The sequence below is a fragment of the Phyllostomus hastatus genome, unplaced genomic scaffold (genome assembly GCF_019186645.2).
Source record: "Phyllostomus hastatus isolate PE091 unplaced genomic scaffold, TTU_PhHast_1.1 phas_contig_477, whole genome shotgun sequence".
Taxonomy (NCBI): Eukaryota; Metazoa; Chordata; class Mammalia; order Chiroptera; family Phyllostomidae; genus Phyllostomus; species Phyllostomus hastatus.
The window spans coordinates 1,152,155-1,173,719 of NW_025333889.1; the positions used below are offsets into that span (position 1 = coordinate 1,152,155).

A 21,565-nucleotide genomic window follows, 5' to 3' on the forward strand; every position below is an offset into this window, starting at 1 on the left:
GCCAGCCGTGGGCAGAGCCTGGGCGGCAGGGCGGTGGGCCCTGCGGCTGGGAGCTGTGTGGGGAGCAGCTCCGAGCCCTGCAGGGACCGCGTGGCGGTCCACACGGCAATTCCGTCGCCAGCTGGAGGGGAGGGAGGGGCGCTTCCAGGAGAGCGGGTTCTCTGACCTCGTCCGGTGCTGGCGGTTTCAGAGGGCAGCAGCGTGTGAGGCAGATGAGAGTGGCCGTGACTTTGCACGGGGGCTGAGCAAGGGCAGGGCCGGGGCCGGAGAGCTGCCCTGGGAGGCGAGGGCCTGGGCGGCAGGGGAGCCCGGCCGCAGGGCAGTGTGGGCCGTGCGGGGACACCCTGGGTGGTGGGGACAGGACTGCGCTGTTCTGTCTTCGTGAACACAGGCGTCGCGTCGTCCCGAGGGTTTCGGTTGATTCTGGGCAGAAACGTGTAAAGCAGTCACACCCCAGGTGATTCTCCCCAGGGATGGGATGGGGCACTGGGGGTAGGAGCCCTGCCCCCACCTGACAGAGCGGGGTGGGGGCGGCCCTCGGTGGGCAGGTCTATGGGCTCCACCTCTGGGGAGACCAGGAGCCAGAGCCGAAGGCGCCAGGAGGGAGGTCGCAGCTCAGCTCAGCCCAGGGAGAAGGGCGGGTCCCAAAGCCTTGACTGGGTGTGGGAGGGGATGGCAGAGCCCCACCCAGAAGGAGGCGGGGTGGGGTGGGGTCCTGCAAAGGCCAACGGGCCCTTTCCTGCTGAAAGGGGGTGTGTGCCTCTGACCCTGTCACTCTGAGGGTGTGCTGCTCACTCCCCGTCCACAGTCGGGAGCCCTCCAGCTGGGCAGCAGGACGTGTGTGTCAGGGTCTCGGAGCCCGACCTCCAGGTGCCCTCCACGCACCCTCGGGGGCTGTCCTTAACTGAACCCGGATCCCCAGAGCTGGGGCTCAGGGTGAGCAGCGCCCCAGGCGGGAGGCAGCCCCAGGCGGGAGGCAGCCCAGGACGAGGCCCCGCCTGCGCCCGAGGAGCTGGCTGCACCAGGGCCGCACTCCCAGGCGGAGGGGCAGCGGCAGCAGGCGACTGAAGTCAGCGCGGGTCTCGGGGCAGACACAGCTCTGGCGGGAACAGAGCGCAGGGGGGTGCCGCCCTCCGCCCTTCTGCTGGGGTCGGTCCGAGGGAACTCACGGGATGACAGTCGGTTATAACCGTCTCGGGAGAACTAAGTGACCGCCTTAGATGAGGGCGCTGCGCTTCAGCAGCCCCGTGGTGTCCTCCTGTTTCTGCCACCCCGCCCTCCACTGCCCTGTCGGGGTCCCCGGGCACCCCCGGTGCCCTCTCTGCTCTCCAGGCTCACCCGCTCCCGCTGCCTGGGCTCTGGGGGCCTCTGGGGTGGCGGCCCCCGTCCGTCCCCCACCCATCCTCTGAGCACAGGGCTCATTTGCCCCAGCGCCCGCACACGCTGGGTCGGAGCGCCCCGCCCACGCCCTGCTGCCAGGACAGCTCTTCGCCCCCGGGGCGCGCCGCCCCTGCGCCTTCCCTTGGTTTTGCCGCCTGTGACAGGCTCTGCTTTCGTCCTCTGGAGCTTCAGGACGCCCTCCATCTTCCCCCAGCCAGCCCCGTGCTCTGGCCAGACCTGGCACCCCAGGTCTCCCTGGGGAAGGCCTGGCAGGGGCAAACGCCGGCACCTACCCCCGGACCTCTGGGTTGGGCCAGGCGGACCGGAGATGGGGGGTCACAGTGTCCAGGGGGCAAAACCCTGAGCCCCCTCCGGCCACTACCTCCTGTCCACCAGTGCAGCATACGGACGCCACTGTTCCCGAGGTCCCCGCCGTGCGCTTGTGACCTTGTCGGAAGAGAGTAGCCAAAGGCGTCAGCTGCCTTTCCTGCACCCTCTGTGAGAGGACATTTCTGCCCACAGGCCGCGGGGGCCGTGCCCTTGCTCAGCCCTGGGGCAGTACCACCTCCGGATGCACGGCCTGGGCCTGGGTGGGTCTGCCGGCCGGTAACCGCGCTTCCTCCTCCCGCAGCCTCGGAGCCCAACCTGAAGCTACGGTCCCGGCTGAAGCAGAAAGTGGCCGAGAGGCGGAGCAGTCCCCTCCTGCGCAGGAAAGATGGGCCCGTGGTCGCCGCGCTCAAGAAGCGTCCCCTAGATGTCACAGGTGCGCTAGAGGAGAGTCAGGCCCGCGCCCACTGGCCCCACATGGCCCCTCGGCCTGCACCCTGGTCCCCGAGGTGCCAGCAGTGTGGGGACCCTGGGGACCCGTCCCCGAACAGCCCTCCTGCTCCGGCGCAGGGCCCCCGGCTGGCGCAGGAGCTCAGGTCGGGGCTGCTCTGAAGGGGGGTTCACTGACCTGCTCTGCCAGCGGTCAGTCACACGTGTGTGCCCTGCTCCGGCCCAGTGCTGGGGCACAGAGTTGTCTCTGAAAGGGTCCGCAGGTGGGCGGGGGGAGTGGGCGCTCAGGACCGCCTCTGCCTCCCAGTGCGAGTGCTGCTCTTGGCCCCCACCTAGTGGCGGACATGCAGAACGTGCCCAGTGGGCAGAGCCTGCTCCTGAGGGAGCACCCTCTTCACAGGCATGTACCCCATGTCCCTAGTGCACCCCAGTCTTCAGGAGCACCCCCCCAAGGGTGCCTCCCCTCCCCTAAGATGGCCCTCCCCCGCCCCAAGCCACACCTCGTCCTGAGGGCACCTCCACTCTCCGGGGCGCACTGTGTCACGAGGGTGCGCGTCTGCATCCTGGAAAGCGCGGGGCAAAGGCATGGCTCAGGAGGCCTGGAAGCAGGAGGGGGAGACATTTGCACCAAGCTCAGTGTTTGGTTTCAAAGTTAAGGCTGTCGGAGCAGGAGCAGGGCCTCGGTGCCGGCCGTGCCAGTGTGGGCAGCCACGCACTCCGAGTCCCAGCACCCTCGGTGGGAGATGGGTGCCGCCGGCGCCCATCCCCCCATGGAGCCTGAGGACCCTCGGCTGGGGCAGCTCCAGCCCAAGGCCTGCCCCTGCACACCCGGGGCCGGTGTAAGAAGTCTGGGGACCCCACTTCCGTCCTCCTTTCCCAGCACAGGGCCTTTGGCTGGCATGGGGTGGAGAGGCCTTGCCTGGGGAGACGGGGAAGTGTCATCTGCAGCCACCCGGGTCTCACCAGCTGGGGTGTCCGTGTGAATTGGGGGTCCTATGCGTTACAGCACTTGCCCACCTGGGGGCGGGGGCACTAAGGGAGGGGCGAGCCCTGGCGTGCATCTCTAGCTATGCTGCTGGCGACGTGGAGTCGTCTCCAGGCTGATTCTGGGCGTTGGAGCAAGTGTCACGCTGTCGGCGGTGACTGCTTGGTGCCACTGGGAGTCCGGACCAGGCTGGGAGTCAGGACCAGGCTGGGCACGAGCGACTCGGTCCCTGTCATCCTGGAGCTCCTGCCCTAATTTGAGAAGCCGCACACAGGCAGCCACCCTCGCAACAGGTGCAACACCTGGTGGACACCAGGTCGTGTTCCATGGAGAGCGAACCTGAGGGAGCTGGGACCGGGGGTGGGGGCAGGTTGTGTGGGGCCAGGAAAAGCTGGAGGACAGTGCAGGCGTCAGAGATGTGAGGGACGCGTGGCCCGGGCAGCGCAGGCCCCGCCAGCTGTGGGGGGAGAGTGCTCGGAGCAGAGCCGACTCTCCGTGCGGAGGACACGAAGGCGTTCTAGGAAGGGGCTTCTCCCAGGAGGGGGACCCCGCCCGCCCTAGGGGCCGGTCAGGAAGTTCTCCAGCGGAGCGGGAGAGAGCCCTGGCCTGCGGGAGCCGGTCAGGGTGTGTGCAAGGAGCCCGGAGGACGGGGGTGAGGAGGCCGGGCTGGGCCCGAGACCCTTGGGATGTGGCTGGGAGACACCTGCCGCTCCCAGCTGCCTGCACGCGGCCGGAGGACTTCGCTGTCGGTGCACGAGCCGCGCACGCGGTCTCTCCTCTGCCCCTGCGCACGGCTGAGCCCAGACCTCACGGACGCCCGTGTCCTTGCCCTGGGCGCTCCTCCCGCGCACCGTGCGGCCCGTGCAGCGCACTCCACTTGTCACTGCCGGGAGTTTGCGCCTGCGTGCGCTTCCTCGGACCGGGCTCCGGGGGCGGCCTGGGGGTGCCCAGGATGACCGAGCTGTAAAGGGGCGGACAGTTAGGGACGTGTTCCCCTGTCCCCTCAGAGAGCCGTCCCGGTGTCCCCACAGTACTGACTGGAGCCCTGGCCTGGCGACAGCACTGGGAGGGGCGTGTTCTAAAGGGAGACTTGCAGGAATTCTGCGTGTGGCTGGGGACAGGACGGCAGCAGAAAGGTCCGAGATGGGGCCTTGGTGGCCACGGTCAGAGGTGGGGGCAGAGACGGCAAACCCTGTGTCTGTGGCCGCCCCCCTGGGACTGAAAAGACCACCCAGGCGGGACAGCGTCCTCTCCTCGGTCCCCATGGGCAGGTGCAGTGACTCGTGTCTGCACGGCGACCGGGGCTGGGTCTGGCCTGTCTCGCCCTGCTCTCCCCGGACCTCGGCGTGGCTCGGGAAGGCGGAGAGGGTTCAGCTCAGAGTGGGCATGGACGGCAGTGGCTTTCCTGGTGACCCCATGGGCCTTGCCCTGCTGTCAGTCACGGGGCCTTTTCCAGGAGTCCTGGCCCTGGGCGGTCCGAGCGTCAGCGGGGGTGAGAGGGCTGGTGCTCAGGGGTGGCCTCATGCAGCCAGGAGGTGGGCGGAGCTGAGCCTGGCCAGGAGGGGCCGCACAGCGCTGTTGGGGGCCACGGCCAGGGCCTACACGCCTGTCTCCCCGCCCACAGACTCGGCCTGCAGCAGCGCCCCCGGCTCTGCGCCCAGCTCGCCCAACAACAGCTCCGGGAGCATCAGCACGGAGAACGGGATCCCACCCACCGCCGTCCCCAGCCTCCCGGTCGAGGTCAGTGTCTTGCCTTCCGGCCATTCGCAACTGCAGCCCGCGGGTCCTGAGCTCCTGTCTGGGTCGTGGGAGGGAGGCTGAGGAGCAGGACACCAGCCCAGGGCTCCTGGGGCTCCGCGGCCCCCCGCCGCTGGCTGCTCCATGCCCTGTATTGTGTTTTAAAGAGGTCACTCACTCACTTTTAGAGGGAGGACGGGGGGGGGGAGACTATCTCCCCACGCCCGCCCTGCCGTCTGCAGTGCAGGGAAAACAGCCTCCTGTATCAGAGAAGGTTCGTTCTAGCAGCAGAGGGTGTCTGGCATTTCAGTGCTTCAACCCCGAGGAGACCGCCGGCCGCTCGCCCCGTCTCTGTGCCCTGCGCCGCACTCTGGCTGGGCCCTGGAACGGTCCCAGGCCGCCTTTCACCAAGTGTGGTGCTCGGCCCCTTGCCTCTGACTCGGGGACACGCCCCGAACGAGGCCGCAGGCCCCTGCGGGCTTCTTCCCGACCTCCCGGTGTCGGTGTCCCGAGTGTGGACGGGCCTCTGGCGCACACACACACACACACCCCCGCCCCACGGCTGTGGTTGGGTCCGGAGCTCTGGGCGCACTAGCCTTAGTCCCGCCCTCTGCGTCCTGCTGTGTGTGTGAGGGGTTTTCATCAACGTCACCCTTTTTGGTTCCTGCCTCTAACGTTAGTTTGGAAAGACGTTCCTGACCCTTAAGAACATATTTTAAAGTACATTATCGTAGATTCTATTCTCGTTTGGTAGTTTTGCCGTGAGTAGGCAACTGGATTGAAAACGAGCGTTTGACGGAGCGTGAACCCACGTTCTCCTGCCTGCCGCCCTCTCTGAGGCGGTGGGTGCGCCCACCCGCCTGCTGTGTAGTTGGTTCACCATCCACCCGGGAGGGGTGCCCGCCGCCCTTCCCTCGGTGGCTGTCCACGCGGGCCAGGGCAGACCGGGCGTGACGGCCCCTCTGCGCTCTGCCCGCAGACCAGCTTGGCGCACAGACTGGCGGCCCGAGAAGGCTCCGTGGCCCCGCTGCCCCTCTACACGTCGCCATCCCTGCCCAACATCACGCTGGGGCTTCCCGCCACCGGCCCTTCTGCCGTGAGTAGGCCGCCGGGGGTTGGGGGGTCCCCGTGGGAGGGGCGGCTGTCCTGGCCCGCAGCCCGGGCGTCACCAGCTGTGCCTCTCCAGGGGGCGGCCGGCCAGCAGGACGCCGAGAGGCTGGCCCTCCCAGCCCTGCCGCAGCGCCTGGCCCTCTTCCCCGGCACCCACCTCTCGCCCTACCTGAGCTCGGCGCCCCTGGAGCGCGATGGCGGGGCAGCCCACAGCCCCCTCCTGCAGCACATGGTCTTCCTGGAGCAGCCGCCCGCGCAGACGCCCCTCGTCACAGGTGAGCGCCCCGCCTGCCCGTGCCCCACCGCCCCCCACGCTTGGGCCAGACACGCCGTGGCCCCCTCATAGAGCTGGGTGACGACACGTCGGTCACACGTCCTGTCCTTCCTCGGGGGAGGCGGCAGCCCCTCTGACGCGAGTCCCCACCCAGGTCCAGTTGGGCCCGTGGCGGAAGCGCAGCCCTGACTGGGCTGGGCGGTCAGCGCGCGTGCCGGAGGTGAATCTCATAAAACTCGTGCGCATCTGAAGTCTTGGCTCTGCTTTGGAGACAACGGAATCTCTGGTGGCGTCTGCGCAGCTGCAGTTGTGCGCCGTTTCCCTAAGGAGCTGTGCGGTCGCCTTCACACCGGGCACCGTCTTCGTGTTTGGCTCCGGGCGCTTCTCTGCGCAGACGCAAAACCAGCAGCAGTGTCCCAGCCGCCCCTCCAGACCTCTGACACCAGTCTCAGCGGCACGCGCGGGGGTTACTGGTGACGGGGCCGCAAGCGTGGGCGTGGGCGCAGGCACGGGCGGCTTTGCACCGGCGGGCTGTGTTCCATCCTCTCCCTCTCTCTGTGCTGCTTTGTCCCTCTCAGGGTCCCCGGCTGGGCTGGACTCGGGCCCGTGTCCCTCCAGGGCCCCAGGGCCCCTGTGGGGGGGCGCCTCTGACAGCTTGCCCGCCTCTCCGTCCTGTCCACGGGCTGCCCCCAGGGGCCCCGAGGCCTGGAAGGTCCCCACACTGTCTGGCTCAGTGCCCTCCAGGACGGGGCAGCGGTCACCTTGGTCCTCGGGGCACAGCGAGGGCTCGAGTGGTGGTGGGTGTGGCCTGGGCGGCTGGCCTGAGAGGCCATGGCTTTCTCCCAATGGACACAGGCCTCTCTGGGCCTCCCGGCCCTCCCCCCGCACCTCACCAGGGCGTCCGCCAGGGGTCTCCTTCCCCCCAAGGCACCCTGTTCCTGTGTCCCCACGTCCCCGCCCTCTGCTCCCGTGGGCTCTGCCCACACCTGCAGCTCGCTCTGCGTCAGCTCCCGTGGCCACTCCGTCTGCCCTGCCGGACCCCCTTCCGGAAGCCAGGCCCTGTCGTTCCCCGCAGCGAGCAGGGCCGCGGCGCACGTCTCGGACTGGACTCAGTGGGGGCGCAGTCTCTGGCCGCGCCTGAGCAGCACCAGTGGGGGTCCCGTGGCTCCTGTGTCGGTTTGGCGGCACTTCCCCGAGCGGTCGGCCCACAGGCCTGCCTCCTTGCTGGTGATCTCCACGGGCAGCCAGACCGACCGAGCTAGACCAGCTCCGTTCCCGCGTGCTCTGGAAACAGGCCCCTGCAGGAGGAGTGGCGGCCAGGCCGGAGGGCAAGCGAGGCGGGGGTCTTGGCCGTTGGCCCCGCCCCTCTCCTGCAGGCCTCGCGGTGCCCGGCCTCCAGACGCCTCGCCCGCTTTCAGTTCCCAGCTGCCTGGCGAGGTGCTCCGCACTCCGTGCCACTGCCCTGGGAGAGCAGGGCGCCGGCACCCCAGAGGCTGGGCCCAAGTGGGCAGCCTGGGGGGCGCGTGGAGGCCAGCCTCTGGCAGGGCCCTGCGTTGTCTCTGCCGCTCCACACAGAGCCGTGGGCGCTGCCTGGCCCGGCCGCGCCGCCGGGCGCGGCGGCTGGTGAGGGGCACTTTCAGACCCAGACGCAGACCCCAGAGCTGGGTGGTCAGGCATGGGCAAGAGGCCGGGCGCCCGGGCAGGTGAGCCTCGGGAAGGCCGCCTGGGGCTGCGGCGTCGCTGCTGAGACCCGAGGCGGAGCGCACCGGGCGGGCAGGTGGGAGGAAGGCCAAGCAGAGGGCAGGTGCGGTGCCGGCGGCGGGTCGTTCCAGCTTCCGGTGACGCCCAGGCCCGCCGAGGGCTGGTGCGCTCAGGTCGCTTGTCGCTCTCCTGGCCGGACACCGTGACCCGGGGCCACTTTCAGCCAGACGGGTGCTGGGTGCTGGGTGCTTGCTCACCCTGGGTTGGTGGGGGCACGTGTCCAGCCGGCAGGGAAGGGGATTGCCAGTTCCTTTGCTTGCAGAACCTTGGGAAGGTGGCAAGCGACCCACAGGACAGTTTGCAGGAGAAGAACCAGGTGGATGGAAAGCCTGTGGAAGGGGAAACGTTAAGCTTCCTGGGTCCTCAGGGAGAGGTCACGTGAAGCTACACAGCCTCCTGTGGGTGCAGACCCTGGCGTGGGGCCCTCAGCCCTGGTGCTGGCATGGGGCCGCTGCCCTCCTGGTGGCCAGTGGGCTTGTAATGGGCACGACCTTTAGACATCTGTGGGAAGAGACTTGGGCAGCATCTGTCAGGATGTCTGAAGGTGTCAGCGCTCTCTGCGTGTGGAGTCAGTGCTCTAAGAGGCCCCGGGAAGAGTCTGACGCCCGAGGACAGTTCATTGTCCTTGCACTCCGTCTCGGTGACGCAGGAGCCCCCTCGCACCGCCACTTTGTGCGGCCGCAGTGCCGTTCGGACGCGGGCCGAGCCGCGCTGAGGCCTGTCATGCCGAGTTCCCGCCGATGGCAGTGGCCCCGGGGTCAGAGGCGGTGGCCTCCAGGGGACAGCTCCGGGTGCTGGCGTGGGCTCGGGGAGGAGGCGCCCGGTGCCTCCGTCCGTCACTCAACCACCTTTCTCCCTCCTCTCTCCTCCTCTTCCCTTCTGCTGTTCCCTCCGTGTTATCTTCAGACTGGTATCTTTCAGGCCTGGGCGCGCTGCCCCTGCACGCACAGCCTCTGGTCGCTGCGGACCGCGTGTCCCCCTCCGTGCACAAGCTGCGGCAGCACCGCCCGCTGGGGCGCACGCAGTCGGCCCCGCTGCCTCAGAGCGCGCAGGCCCTGCAGCACCTGGTCATCCAGCAGCAGCACCAGCAGTTCCTGGAGAAACACAAGCAGCAGTTCCAGCAGCAGCAGCTGCACATGAACAAGGTGGGTGCCCGGGGCTGCGCGGGTGCGGGGAGCGTCCGTGCTGCTCTGTGCGGACTCCTCGGTCAGCACCGTCATCTTGAGCTCCGTCGTCTTGAGCTCCGTGAGCTGCGTACCTTCTCTGAGCAGACTCGCAACAGAAAGCCCCCGACTCCACGGTGCCCTGCAGTCCTGGAAACCACGTTTGTGAGTCACCTGGCGCTTGCGGTGTGCTTGTGCATCGGAGTGACGGCCTTGGAGGGTCACGCCCAGGCCGCCGGGCGACGGCTCGCGTCAGCGAAGTCCCAGAGTCACGGCAGTGGCAGGGTTTCTGCCAGCAGGAGGGGGAGGGCGGAGGGGCGCAAGCCTGGAGATCGGCAGTTCCCGGCATCTTTCCTCCATGCTGGCCTCCGGAACGAGCGTCTGCAGCGTCGGAGAGTGGAGGGGGGTCTGGGGGCGACGGTCCAGCGTTTCCCCTGGAGGCAGACGCAGCGGCCCCCTGCCAGCCCCACCTGCAGCCAGGAGCCTTGGCAGCACACACCGCACGGGGGCTCGCTGGCTGGGTGCAGGGACAGCGCAGGGGACGGTCGGCCAGAACAGGCCCTGCCGGGCCCCGGGGCACCGCGCCAGGGGCACCGGCACTCGCGGCCTGTGGACGGGCTCCCGCAACACAGCACCACCAGCGTGGAGCATGCGGCGCAGGGGAGGAAAGGGGTGGCCGGCGCTGTCGGCGCTTCCTCCCGAGACGAGGAGCACGTGCTGAGAGGGAGGCCAGGGCGGCTGTGCAGCTCTGTTCCCGCTCGAGCCACGCGCGAGTCACACGGCTGGGGGGTGGCTCCCGAGGCCCGTGAGTCGGTGTCCCCGGGGGAGTTGGTGTCCCCCGGGGAGCTGCTCGGGGAGAAGGGGACGAGGCCTGCAGAGGTGGCCGCGGCGACTCTCAGGGAACTCGGCGGACCGGGGACGGGTGTGTCTGACCCTCTCCGTGTCTCTTTCCGGGGAGGCTGACCCGTGGTGCCTCCTCTTCTAGGGGATCGCAGTCACCGGCGCGCTGCCTGCCACACAGGAAGGCTGTCCCGTCTGCCCACCCGAGCAAGGAGGCGGGCCGGGGTCAGGGGCTGGACTCAGGTCCGCCCCCCCCACCCAGTGTGAAGGAGGAACGGGACGGGGAGGCCCGCCCTCCTGGGGCCGAGGCCTGCTTGCAGCTGGTTGGGCAGCCCTGCGCCGCGGGCACCAGCCCTGCACCCCACACTCCTGCGCCCCATAGTCCTGTCACCTGGGCCACCCCGCCGGCCGTCAGCAGTGCCTGCACCCACCCCTCACCCCTTGTGTTCACATGGACTTCCCGGGGGGGTGTCCGCCCACGAAGACGGGGTCTGCCGCTCCCTGGGGGGCCCAGGTGCCTGCCACAGCACCAGCTGAGTGGCCAATAAGGTTTTGTCGGGGTTGCTTGTCGAAGTGACGGCACATCTTTCTGGGACTATTTGGCCCCAGACCCCAGCTCAGCCCCCCATGGGGTCCACAGGCCTGGATTTCACGGACATCCAGGCCGTGGGGCGCCTTGAGCAGCTTCCCTCGGGCACGGCGGCTGTGCCGCCCCAGTACACGCTGTGTCCTGTGAGACAGTCCTGGGCGTTCGCTCCCGAGGGGCAGCCGCCTGGGGCAGCCACGCCCAGGCTCCTCTGCCCACCCAGCGCTGGGCAGGGCTCCCGCCCACAGGCTCTCCCGGCTGGACTGCATGGAGCGGTCGGCGTGGGCAGCCCCGAACACGGCCCTGCTGGGACAAGAAAGGGCCTTGCTCACCACGGGGGTGCGCCACGCCCGCCCCCTCCCCAGTGTCACTGGCATTTGACTCCCCTCCTTGGCCAGCTCGGCGCTGCGTTTCCTTGGGGCGTCCCCCGAGTAGGGGTGGGGGGCCTGGAGGCAGGGAGCACCTGTGCAGAGGTGGCGCGTCGGGAGCAGAAGGAGCGGGAGCCGGCGGTCTCCCGGATCTGTCCCCGGACTGACGGGCATGTTTGCGCGCTGCCCTCCTGGGAGCTCGGAGGGCGCTCGTCCTGCAGCCTCAGAGTGGGCTCTGGGTCCTTCGGGCAGAGGCCCAGCTCCTAGTTACCCACTGTGGGGCCACCTTCACATCTCCCCCTTCAGGCAGCCGCAGCCGCCTGCTCGCCTCACACCTGCCCCCGTCTGGCAGGCCCTTCCCACAGCTGTCTCCCTGGATTGTGGGGGCGTCTCCGAGTGGGCATCGGTCCTGCCTGCCTCCTCGCAAGCAGCTGACTGAGCCCGCAGGCGCCCGCTGCCCTCCAGCCCTGCCCCGGGCGGCGTCCCCCGGCTCCCTGGCCCTGCCTTCCCCTCCTGGGCTGGCGGGTTCTCCGAGGTTCCCTGTGTCCCTGGGGCCTCTCTGCCCTGTGGACAGGCTCCGTGAGCCTTGCGCTGCTGCTGTGCCTGAGGCTTCAGCTGCCCGTGGCCACCGGCGGCCCTGGCCTCCTCCCTCTGCCCACGGCCGCCCTCCGAGGCCCGCCGGGCACGTGGAGCTCCGCCTCGGAGCTGGGGCACCACTCCCTGCCCTTCCCGCCCGGGCAGCTGCGCCCTCCTGCTCCTGTGCGCACCAGCAGCCAGCCCTGCTACGGCCACTGCTCTGTTCCTGGAGCGGCCCCAGCGTGGTCCTTCCGCTGTGTCCTGCCGAACCCCAAAGTCACTTCCCAGTGTCTCCGTCCTCAATCTGGCCGTTGGGACCTATCCGTGGCACAGGCCAGGTGGGGCACCCACTTGGAGACAACACAGACTCTCGCGCCTGTAGTCTGGAGGGCAAAGTTCATGGCGCGGGAGCCTTCCGTCCCCCTGCCTCTGGGTCGGTGCGCTGAGCGCTCAGACTCTCAGTCCTGGGGGGGGACCAGGGACGGGCTGGGCCTGGTCTGCTGGCGAGGAAGCTGGGGGTTGGAGCAGGTGCTGGTGTCCAGCCCCATCCCCGTCAAGGTCAGGTCCTCGGCCCCGCTGGGAAGGACTGGAAAAAGGGACATCCCGGACAGACGGAGGTCAGGGCTGAGGGGGGAGGGGGCGGAGCTTGGCCTCGCCCCCTTGTGCCCAGGTGCAGAGGTGCGCGGACGCCTGGGACTGTCCTCACTGTCCTTTTGCCGGGGCACAGACTGGTCCATGAATTTGACCCCACACAGGCCTGACTGCCGCAGGTGTGTTGCTGCTCAGCACCGCGGACGGCGCCCGGCGCCTGCTGGCCTGGGTTCAGGGTGAGGCTGCACCCCAGAGCCATCCGTCCCTGTTTGTTCTGGGATGCTGACCTGGCGACGCACCTGTCCGGTGACCTCAGCTGCCCTCGGTTATGCCGACTCCCCCTCCCCCTTGCAGATCATCCCCAAGCCCAGCGAGCCGGCCCGGCAGCCGGAGAGCCACCCCGAGGAGACGGAGGAGGAGCTCCGGGAGCACCAGGCCCTCCTGGAGGAGTCCTGCCCGGACCGGCTCTCGGGACCAAGGGAGGCGCACCAGCTGGCCGGGGTGCAGGTGAAGCAGGAGCCCCCAGAGAGCGACGACGAGGAGACGGCGGCTCCGCGGGAGGTGGAGCCGGGCCCGCACCCGCCCACGGAGCAGGAGCTGCTCTTCCGACAGGTCGGGGAGGGGCCGGGCGGGAGGAGGGAGGCCCTCTCTCCGGGTGGGCAGCGCTCCGTGGCCGGCGGTGGGTGGGGCCTGAAGGCCCCCCTTCCCACTCCCATCTTCCCTGGGGAACCGCTGGGGTGGCTTCAGGTCCACGTCCACTCCACCCTCACTGCGTCTACATGGACTGGCCTCTCGTCCCCTGCGGGCGTGTCACCGCCCAGACCCCTGGGCCGGTTTTCTCTCAAGTCTGGCGGGGGGTGGGGCGGGGTCAGTGATGGAACCCCACGCGTGTGGGGGATTCAGCATGATCGCTAAAGGTGGGGCTGGAAGGTTAACTTCTTAGTTGATCCAAAAAGTAGGCAGGAGCTCTGGGGCCTGGGCGGCGGCAGGGGCCCTCCAGAGAAGGGGGCTGCCCAGACACCAGAGCCGGGGAGGGCTCTGGGCGCCGGCACACGGACCAGACCCCCAAGGGGCTGGCGAGCACATCTCACGAGCAGTGTGTTGATTCTCACTGAGAAGCACACCCGCCGGGTCCGCACACCACTCGGCCGGCAGGCCGCTGGGTCGGGAACCGGGTGTCAGAGGCCCGAGGGTGCCCTGGGCGGGCCCTGCCCGTGTCCCGCAGCAGTGGCGCTCTGGCCGCCTGCGGGCCCTGCCTGTCCCTCCCTCCTCACTGGATGTCGTGCTGGCCACCTGGCCACGCGCCACACAGCTCCAGACAGCCCGGGCATGCGGCCACTCCCCCGCCTCCACTGGCGTGCCTGGAGAGAGGGCCCTTGGGACACCCAGTCAGGCCCTGGGCTCCTCTAGAGGCCTCGGGTGGGCAGCAGGCCACCCCTCCCCGCCCCCGCCTGCTGCGCTCCACGCGCTGCCCGACAGCCCGCGGGGCTCTGCGCCCTCCTCGGTGCGGGGCCGGGAGCTCGGGCAGGGAGCGGGCCTCCCACTGTCGGGGTCCAGTGTGGCGCTCGCACGTAGGTGTGAGGCTGGGACATGCCCATTGGAGTCACGAGGGCAAGCGTCTCGTAGGTGGCGAAGCCACCAGCATTTACGTAAGGAAAGCGGCCTCGTGCTCCGAGCCCGAGACGACCGTTAGAAACACGTGTCTTCCGTGTTCTTTGGAGAATGACGGGCTGGAGCCTTCGTCAGGGGACCTCGGGGGCCCGAGGAGCAGTCTGCAGGTGCAGACTTGAGACAGTGCATCGGAAGAGGGCTGGTTGGTGGCGGGGGCTGTGAGGCTGGGGGTGAGTCAGTGCCCTGGGGTCAGGGGAGCCTCCTGTCCCAACCTCCCAAGGCCTCCGGCTGTTCTTCCCTGCCCCCCAGCCTGCCGTGCACCTGACCCCCAGGGGCCGGCAGACCCTCTGGCACGGAGATGTGTTCATTGGCGCTCAGGTGCAGCTGGCAGTGGGTGTGGCGGGGGCGAGGAGCTCTGCTTTCCCCAGCCCCTTGCCATCCCGGTGGGGCTGGCCAGGCCCGGCCCCGGCTCACACCTGCCCGTCCTCCCTCCGGCCCTGCGCCGCCGCCACAGCGTCCCATCAGGGTCTGCCTCCCTCAAGCCCCCGGCCGAGCGGCCCCATGCCCCGCAGACCCAGCCCTTTGGACCTGCTGTGGCCCTGGGTCCGAGCGCCTCTGTCCTGTCCGCCTCTGCGGTCCCTGCTGAGTGGCCCTCCTCACGTCCCCTGCCGGCTGGCCTGGCAGCGGGTGGGCGGGGCTGGCACGCAGGCCCGGCGGCCTTCCGGGAGGGCCGAGACCTGCCATCCTTGGGGTTCTCGGCCCCGGCAGTACCCGTGCTCTTACAGGGGCCAGCCCTCGGGTGGAAACACGAGTCTTGCAGAGACATTTCCGCGGCAGCCTGTGTTTGACTCGGCCCTCTCTGCGCTGGTGATCTGTGCCGAAAGGTGCCCCTCGGGGGTCCTGGGGTCACCTCTGGGGTCCCCACGTTCTCAGAGGCACATCCAGCCCTCCCGGCCCCTTACCGGGCTGGGTGGGCCCTGGGCCTCGGGAGCCTGGCAGCACATCTGCGCAAAAGCACTCCCTCCCGTCCTCGAAGGAGGGCGTGGGGCGGCAGGGGGCCAGGACAGGGGGACGGCCCGCAGGCCGGGGGCCGCGGGGGCCCCGGGCAGCCGTCCCGGTCCTCCTGGCTGCCACCAGGCACGCCGTGCGGTGGACGGGTGGGGAGGGGGGTGGGCCGAGGGACGCGTGGTGTAAAGGACGGGCACAGCCCGCGGAGGAAGTGTGGCTTCTCCCTCTGACGCAGCGAACGCTGTCTCCCCGCAGCAAGCCCTCCTGCTGGAGCAGCAGCGCATCCACCAGCTGCGGAACTACCAGGCCTCCATGGAGGCCGCCGGCATCCCCGTGTCCTTCGGCGGCCACCGGCCCCTGTCCCGGGCCCAGTCCTCCCCAGCGTCCGCCACGTTCCCCGTGTCCGTGCAGGAGCCCCCCAGCAAACCGAGGTTCACCACAGGTAGTGTGAGCGGGGGCTGGGGTGGGGGTTGGCGTTGGGCTGCCTAGCAGGGTGGCAGGTGTTGGCAGGGGTCTGGGACGTGCGCTTTGGGGCCTGCACCGTCCAGAGGGCGGTGTCAGGCCAGACGCGGGTTCCAAGACGGGCCTGTCCAGGGCTGGCCAGCTTCCCACACGGCCCAGCCTCCTGCTGGGGGAGCGGGGCGGGACAGAAAGAAATGGACAGACCCCTAAAACTCCCACCCCCTGCCCCCTCCCGTGATCCTGGGGGTTCTCCTGGGTGCAGAGGCGCACCTGCCCTTCCAGACACCCTGTCCCCCAAGAACAGCCCAGCGCCAGGGCAGCCTGAGTGTGCGGCTGGCGGCTGCCCCATCCTGGTCAGCAGGGCTGGGGAATGTGCCATCTCCCCTCCAGCCCCTTCTGGTGGGCCCGAGCCCACACCCAGGGCCGTGGCCGTGGGGCCCAGCCAACTCACAGGTGTGATCGCGTACTGCAGTCACACGTGGCGTGACTGGTGCCGCGGTGCTGGCCCCCGCACCCTGCCCCCACCTGGGGACGTCCGTGGCAGGGGTCTTGGTTTCTGCCTAGAAGGCTGCCCACCCCGAGTTCGAGCGAGGAACCAGGCCTGGGTGGCTGGGCCCAGCCCCTGCGGGGTCTGCGGTGCTGGGCGTGGGCGGCCAGGAGGGCTGTCAGCACGGTTCCCATGTGGTGGTCTCTTCAGTGCCGTGTGAGAAAGGGACCGTCTAGACGCCCCAGGGCGGTTCTGCTCATCTTCAGACAGTCCCCGTGACACACTTCCTGTTTCCCTGGTCGTGTCTAACGGGGCTCAGTCCTCTTCGTCGGCTCCTGGGAGGGTAGCATTCACGTTCAGGGAAAAACCTAAGTAGTGATTACCCTGAAATAATGGAATAGCTGCTTCTCAGAAAGACTAGCAGAGACGGCCGGCCTCCCCCAGCGGGCAGTGCGGCAGGCCTGGCCCCTGCCAGGACGTGTGGGGAGCGCGGCTAGGCCGGCCTGGCCTCGGCTCGGGCCCAGCGGCCCGCAGTCACGGCACACGCTGCACAGAGGGACGGGCCTTGGCAGGTAGGCGGGGGTGTTCGGACCTCAGTCTCGTTTCTGGAGGTCCCTGTGGCCTCTGCCACACAGCTTACGGCCCCCCTGAGGTCACGTCCCAGCGGGGGGCCTGCCTTCCGAGTCTTCCTCCTCCTCCTGCTCCCGCCACGCAGGCCACTCTGGGCGCCCCTCCCAGGTGGTCTTGGCTTGGCCGCCGGCCAGGTGTGCACTGCAGCTGTGGGCCGCTTCGCCCGCTCGGCCTCGCCCCGCTGTCGCTCCTCTGAGCTGCGCTGGAGGGGTTCCGCGAACTCCCGCCTTCTCAGGGACCGTCCCTGCAGCGTGGGGCGTGCCGGGGCCTCCGTAGGAGACGGGGGTTTGGCACCGAGACGGCAGCTTTCTGGGCTGGCGGTGTGCAGCCCGTGGGGGCGGATCCCCGGCAGCAGGACCCCCAGCTCTGACAGATGTGCCCCGCCCCACTGCAGGCCTGGTGTACGACACGCTGATGCTGAAGCACCAGTGCGTCTGCGGGAACAGCAACAGCCACCCCGAGCACGCCGGCCGGATCCAGAGCATCTGGTCCCGGCTGCAGGAGACGGGCCTCCGAGGCAAATGCGAGGTAGGGCTGGGCCCGGGGCGGCGGGGGGCGGTGCTCACGGGGCCTTGCAGGGTCTGGCGTTGAGCTCGGGCCGTCGAGGGGTCATGAGCAGGTCCATGGTGAGGACTGAGGTGCGGTCCTGCCTCCCAGGAGGCGCCCGGGGGCACGGCCTGCCTCCACCCTGCACTTACTGGTTCTCCCCTCCCTGCACCCCTCGGTGTTCCTGCACCCCAGCTTGCACGCTGGTTAGCTCCTACCCAGCCGTGCTTGCTGAAGCCCTGGCCTCCACTCTGCTCCTGGCCACTCCCCGGGAGGTGCCATTCTGAGGCTGTGCTCGCCCAGCACACACAGGCCTCGCTCTGGCTCCCGCCCGGGGACGGGGCCAGCCCCCAGGGGGAGGAGCCCTGCTGCTCTTCCCTCCGTCTTCTCGCACTTCCTCCCCGAAGTCCCGCCCAGGGTGCGGAGAGGGTCAGGTTTGAGACACCCCTCGGGAGCCGAGCTCCCACGGGGCAGCAGCGAGTGTGGGGAGCAGAGTCTTGGTCTGGTCGGACTCCGGCTCAGGAGCACAGCGCCCCTGCCCTGCCGAGTGCAGTGAGAGGGTCGGCTGGTCCTCAGCCGCCCCACATGTGGCTGCAGCGGCCCCCGGCCTGTGAGGACAGGGAGGTCCTGAGCGACGTGAAGGACCTTCTTCCGTCCTGGCGGGGGGACGGTGTTTCCACTAAGGGATGAGCTCGTGCTCTGGGCCCTGGGTGTGGCCGTCGGGGGTGGGGTGAGTGCAAGAGGTGGCCCAGGCTTGGGGCGCCCTCAGTGTCCTCGTGCGCGGGGTGGGGCGGGCCGCACCTGCCTCCAGGGCTTTCTGGAACGCGGGCTCCCAGCCCCCAGGTGCCCACTCGGTGGGGACTGCTGCGTCCCTACGCCTGCTGGGGAAACCCATGACACCGGGCACTCTGCAGGGTGGCTCTGCAAAGCTCGAGACCCTCAGGTGAGGACCGATGTCCGTGCCCCTGCGTCACCGCCAGGGCGGGCGCGCCCCAGAGAGCCGGCACCCAGAGGCCCTCTTGAGTTCCCTTCTCCTCCTCTGGAAGCTGAGGAACTGGGAACCTCGGCCCCCCGTTTGCACCAGCTTTTTGATGACGCGTGACTTTTGGAGGAGAAAGGGGAGCAGAGAACCCTGTCCTGGAGTGCCCCCGGGGGGACAGGGACCCCTTGGCCGGTGTGGAGGGGAGTCCAGGCCCTGTTCCCCGCCCACCAGCGCTCACCACTGGAGGGCAGCGTCGCCCTGGCGGACACGGCTGTGACCCTCGGTGCCTCCTCCTGCCACCGCCCTGTCCCTGCTCCTCCATGGGGGCATGTGAAGCTCCACAACCAGCTTCCTGTCTCTTCTCCTTGTTCCCCGGAAGGGTCACTGGGGCCCGAGGCCTTCACAGTAGTTTCTTAGCCAGAAAAGGGAACTAGCAAAGTGGGGTGAGGCATGAAAATGGGGGAAGTCAGGTCCCCATCCTCCTCCACCTTCTTTGGCACTGGGGGGCACCAACCTGTCCGCGCTGATGGCTGCGGGGGTGCCCCTGGGACCTGGGGTCGGAGCCGAGTCGGCAGGGTGGTGGGGAGGAGGCTGGGCTGGAATGGACGGCCCCCACACAACACTCGGTCGGGGGCTCAGGCGGGCGCACCCTTGATGGGTGTGTGGCACTCGTGCAGCCCAAGGGGCCACAGTGACCTTGTCCCCACCTCTCGCCCTGGCTCCCAGTGGGGTCTCTGGGTGGCAGAGCACGGGGCCCCGCACAGCACACAGCTGTAGCAGCTGGCTCCCGACAGGTGTGCGAGGGGCCGTCCAGCTCCCAGGCGCCCCTCGCTGCAGGTGGACGGCTGTGGGGGCGTCCACAGGGTGGGTGCCTGTCCTGGAGCTGCCACGTCAGGCTCAGCACAGAGCGACGCCCCACGGAGTGGGCGTGTCTGTCCCGGGAGCTCGTCCCCACCCGCTGGACTGCCCACGACTCGGGTGTCCCACTCGCTCAGTAGTCTACCGTTCCTCTGACACTCCCCCGCCGCGCACGGCAGACGTCGGGCGCCAGCCACGATGGCCGGCGGTCAGGCTGACCTTCCTGTCCTGGGAACAGCCCGCCCTTTACCTGACCCACTGTCCCAGCTCACATCCTGGAACCCTGAGACACTCGCCCAGAAGAACGAGAGACTAACTCCTCCCCTGCCTGCCCAAGACCACTCCTGACTCCCCCGGGGCTGCAGTTGGCCCAGACTCAGCCCGCCTGTAAGCGCAGCATCCAATAAAGGCACTTGGATCACACCGTCCGGCTCCTCCCGTCTCTGTCTCGCGCATTCCCAGCTGTTCCTCGCCGACCCGCAGGGGTGGAACCACAAACCCAGGGCCACAGGCAGCTTGCCACCTGCCCCCACTGCTCTCACTCCTGCTGCAGCAGGGTCTCTGGGGGAGCAGCCCTGTTGGAGCGGCCCCCAGCCCGGCCCTCGGAGGGTGCAGGGGTGAGCGCCGCTGCTGGCCTCACGCATCGCCTGGGGCACCCAGCACCCAGGGCCCGTGCTGCTCCCCGATGGAGGGCCACTGGGGTGTGCGCTGTCGGCCTCGGGCACCTCCCAAAGCACCTCCTGCTGGGAGGGGAGTGGAGTGGAGCCGACTAAAGAACAGTAGTTTGTGTGCTGATTTCTGGGGGAAATCAGGAAACAGCCCAGGAATCTCGATTTGAGAAATTTTTAAACCAAAAAAAGATCCAGGCAGCTGGAGCTCTGAGGCTGACCTCGGGCTTCTCTGGTCTCATGGGAAGGTCGCTTCTTCCCGACACGGCGGCGTTCAGGGCCCTGGTCCCAGCTCCCCTCGGCGGGACGACGGAGGCAGCCCCCGCCCGACAGCAGGCCACGGGGCCGTAACCAGTGCCAGGTCGTCGTGTGACCGTGAGGGTTGGGGCACCGAAGGCTGGAGTGACCTGCTCAGGCGTGTTTCAAAGTTACCGTCAAAGTGTGAGCTCTCTAAAATGGGCAGCCAGCCTTTGGCGTCTCTGCACCGCACTGGAAGAAGAGTTGTCTTGGGCCACACATTAAATACATTGTGACAAGTCATCACAAAAAAACTCAGTGTTTCACGTAAACCCGCGACTCTGTGTCGGGCTGCAGGTTGGACGTCCCTGTGTGCTTTGACACATTAAACCAGGGCATTGGGGGTGTCTGCCTCTTGTCTTGCAGTCACCACATGACGTTCTGCTCACGCGTGTGCACAGCTCAGTTTCCTCCGTGGGGGCTGGGGGGGTTCCCTTGAACCCGAGGCTGTGCCTGCGGGAGATGCGAGCGACCTCTGGCGTTGTGTCCCCACAGAGCATCCGCGGACGGAAGGCCACCCTAGAGGAGCTGCAGACGGTGCACTCGGAGGCGCACGCCCTGCTCTATGGCACCAACCCCCTCAACCGGCAGAAACTGGACAGTAAGAAGCGTCTAGGTACTGGGAGGCCTTCTGACCTTTCCCGTCCGGGGCGGTTTCCGGCCCCGTGCTCCCTCAGGGTAGCCCCACTTGGGGTCCCGGGGCAGCCCCACCACCTGCTCGTGGCCCCTCAGGCTGTGGGTGTAACTGTGAGTGTCGCCCGCCGGGCTCTGCCTGGGTGGCCAGGCGGGGGCCCCTCTCTGCAGGCCACACAGGTTCTCAGGAGGCGGTGGAGCATCCGGGGGGCGCCGGTGGCCTGCGTGTGTCTGTGTGCAGGGCAGGAGCTGGTCTGGGAACCACTGGTCCCGCAGAGCCGGACACAGCAGAGGGTGAACACCCCGGCTCCCCGCCCACCAGGGCGGGTGGGGACCAGCCGGCCCCGGTGACTTCCTCTCACCCCAGCCACACGGCTCCTCACCCCGCTCCAGACCTGCGCTGCTTGTGGGGGGTGGGGGGCGGCTGGGGCTCACCCGCCTGGGTCCACCCACAGCTCTGCTCCCCAGGACACGCTGGGGAGAGCCGCGGGCAGCGTGGGACCAGACCCCCTGCTGTCCCGGTCTGCGGGCCGCCCCTCCTGGGGTTCCTCTGTCCTGTGCTGCCCTTGCTCCTCGGCTCGGGGTTCGAAGCCTGGCGCCGTGGTTCCTGTGCGGCGCAGGGGGCGGGGCTGTGAGGGCAGCGCAGGGACTGCCCCGCTGGGGAAGGGTGGGGGCGCTCTGTGCACCCTGCTGTGGGGCTGACCCCCTGCTTGCCCCCAGGAGGCAACTCTGTCTCCGAGCTGGGGGGCGCTTGGCATTCCCAGGCCCCTCCCCTGGAGAGAAGGGCTCGGGCAGGAGGCAGGAAGTCCGTGCCAGGGTGGGGAACCAGGGCTCCGGTGGACACGGGGCGTGCCGAGGGCCTGGAGGCTGGAGCGGAGCGTGCAGGGTGTGTCTGGAGGCCAGACAGCGCCTGCTGGGGGCCCAGAGGAAGGGCTTCTGGCCTGGAGGCAAGCAGGGCCTTGGAGGAAGGAGCCTTCAGGGACCAGGGCAGCGGGAGGAGGGAAGCGAGGAGGCCACACGCGGGCGACAGCCGCGCAGCGTGACGGGCTGCGCCCCACCCCGGGGTCTCCGGGATCCTCCAGCGGGGGCCCCGCCTGCTGCCCGGAGTGTCCTCGCTCGGGGAACCGGGGCGGCTCTGCAGGCACAGGGCGACGCCCCACGCGTGGCATCTGCAGGTCAGCGATACACACCACGGATACTCCTTTTCCGCTGGAGTTGGTTCTTTTCAAGTCCGT

General features: G+C 69.0%; 1 protein-coding gene across 7 annotated transcripts in view; it reads left to right on the forward strand.

Annotated features, from left to right (window-relative positions):
- Nucleotides 1-21,565, forward strand: part of HDAC4 (histone deacetylase 4) — a 149,465-nt gene that overhangs the window by 100,480 nt on the left and 27,420 nt on the right. For 4 of the 7 annotated variants that reach the window (XM_045845560.1, XM_045845561.1, XM_045845566.1 and 1 more), the window contains 9 exons: nt 2,012-2,143; nt 4,767-4,882; nt 5,859-5,975; nt 6,066-6,264; nt 8,931-9,169; nt 12,503-12,760; nt 15,023-15,209; nt 16,741-16,874; nt 20,193-20,313. In XM_045845560.1, coding sequence (XP_045701516.1) covers nt 2,012-2,143; nt 4,767-4,882; nt 5,859-5,975; nt 6,066-6,264; nt 8,931-9,169; nt 12,503-12,760; nt 15,023-15,209; nt 16,741-16,874; nt 20,193-20,313 — 1,503 coding nt within the window. The remainder of the gene's footprint in view (nt 1-2,011; nt 2,144-4,766; nt 4,883-5,858; nt 5,976-6,065; nt 6,265-8,930; nt 9,170-12,502; nt 12,761-15,022; nt 15,210-16,740; nt 16,875-20,192; nt 20,314-21,565) is intronic. The other 3 variants (XM_045845563.1, XM_045845562.1, XM_045845564.1) reach the window with 3 other exon arrangements.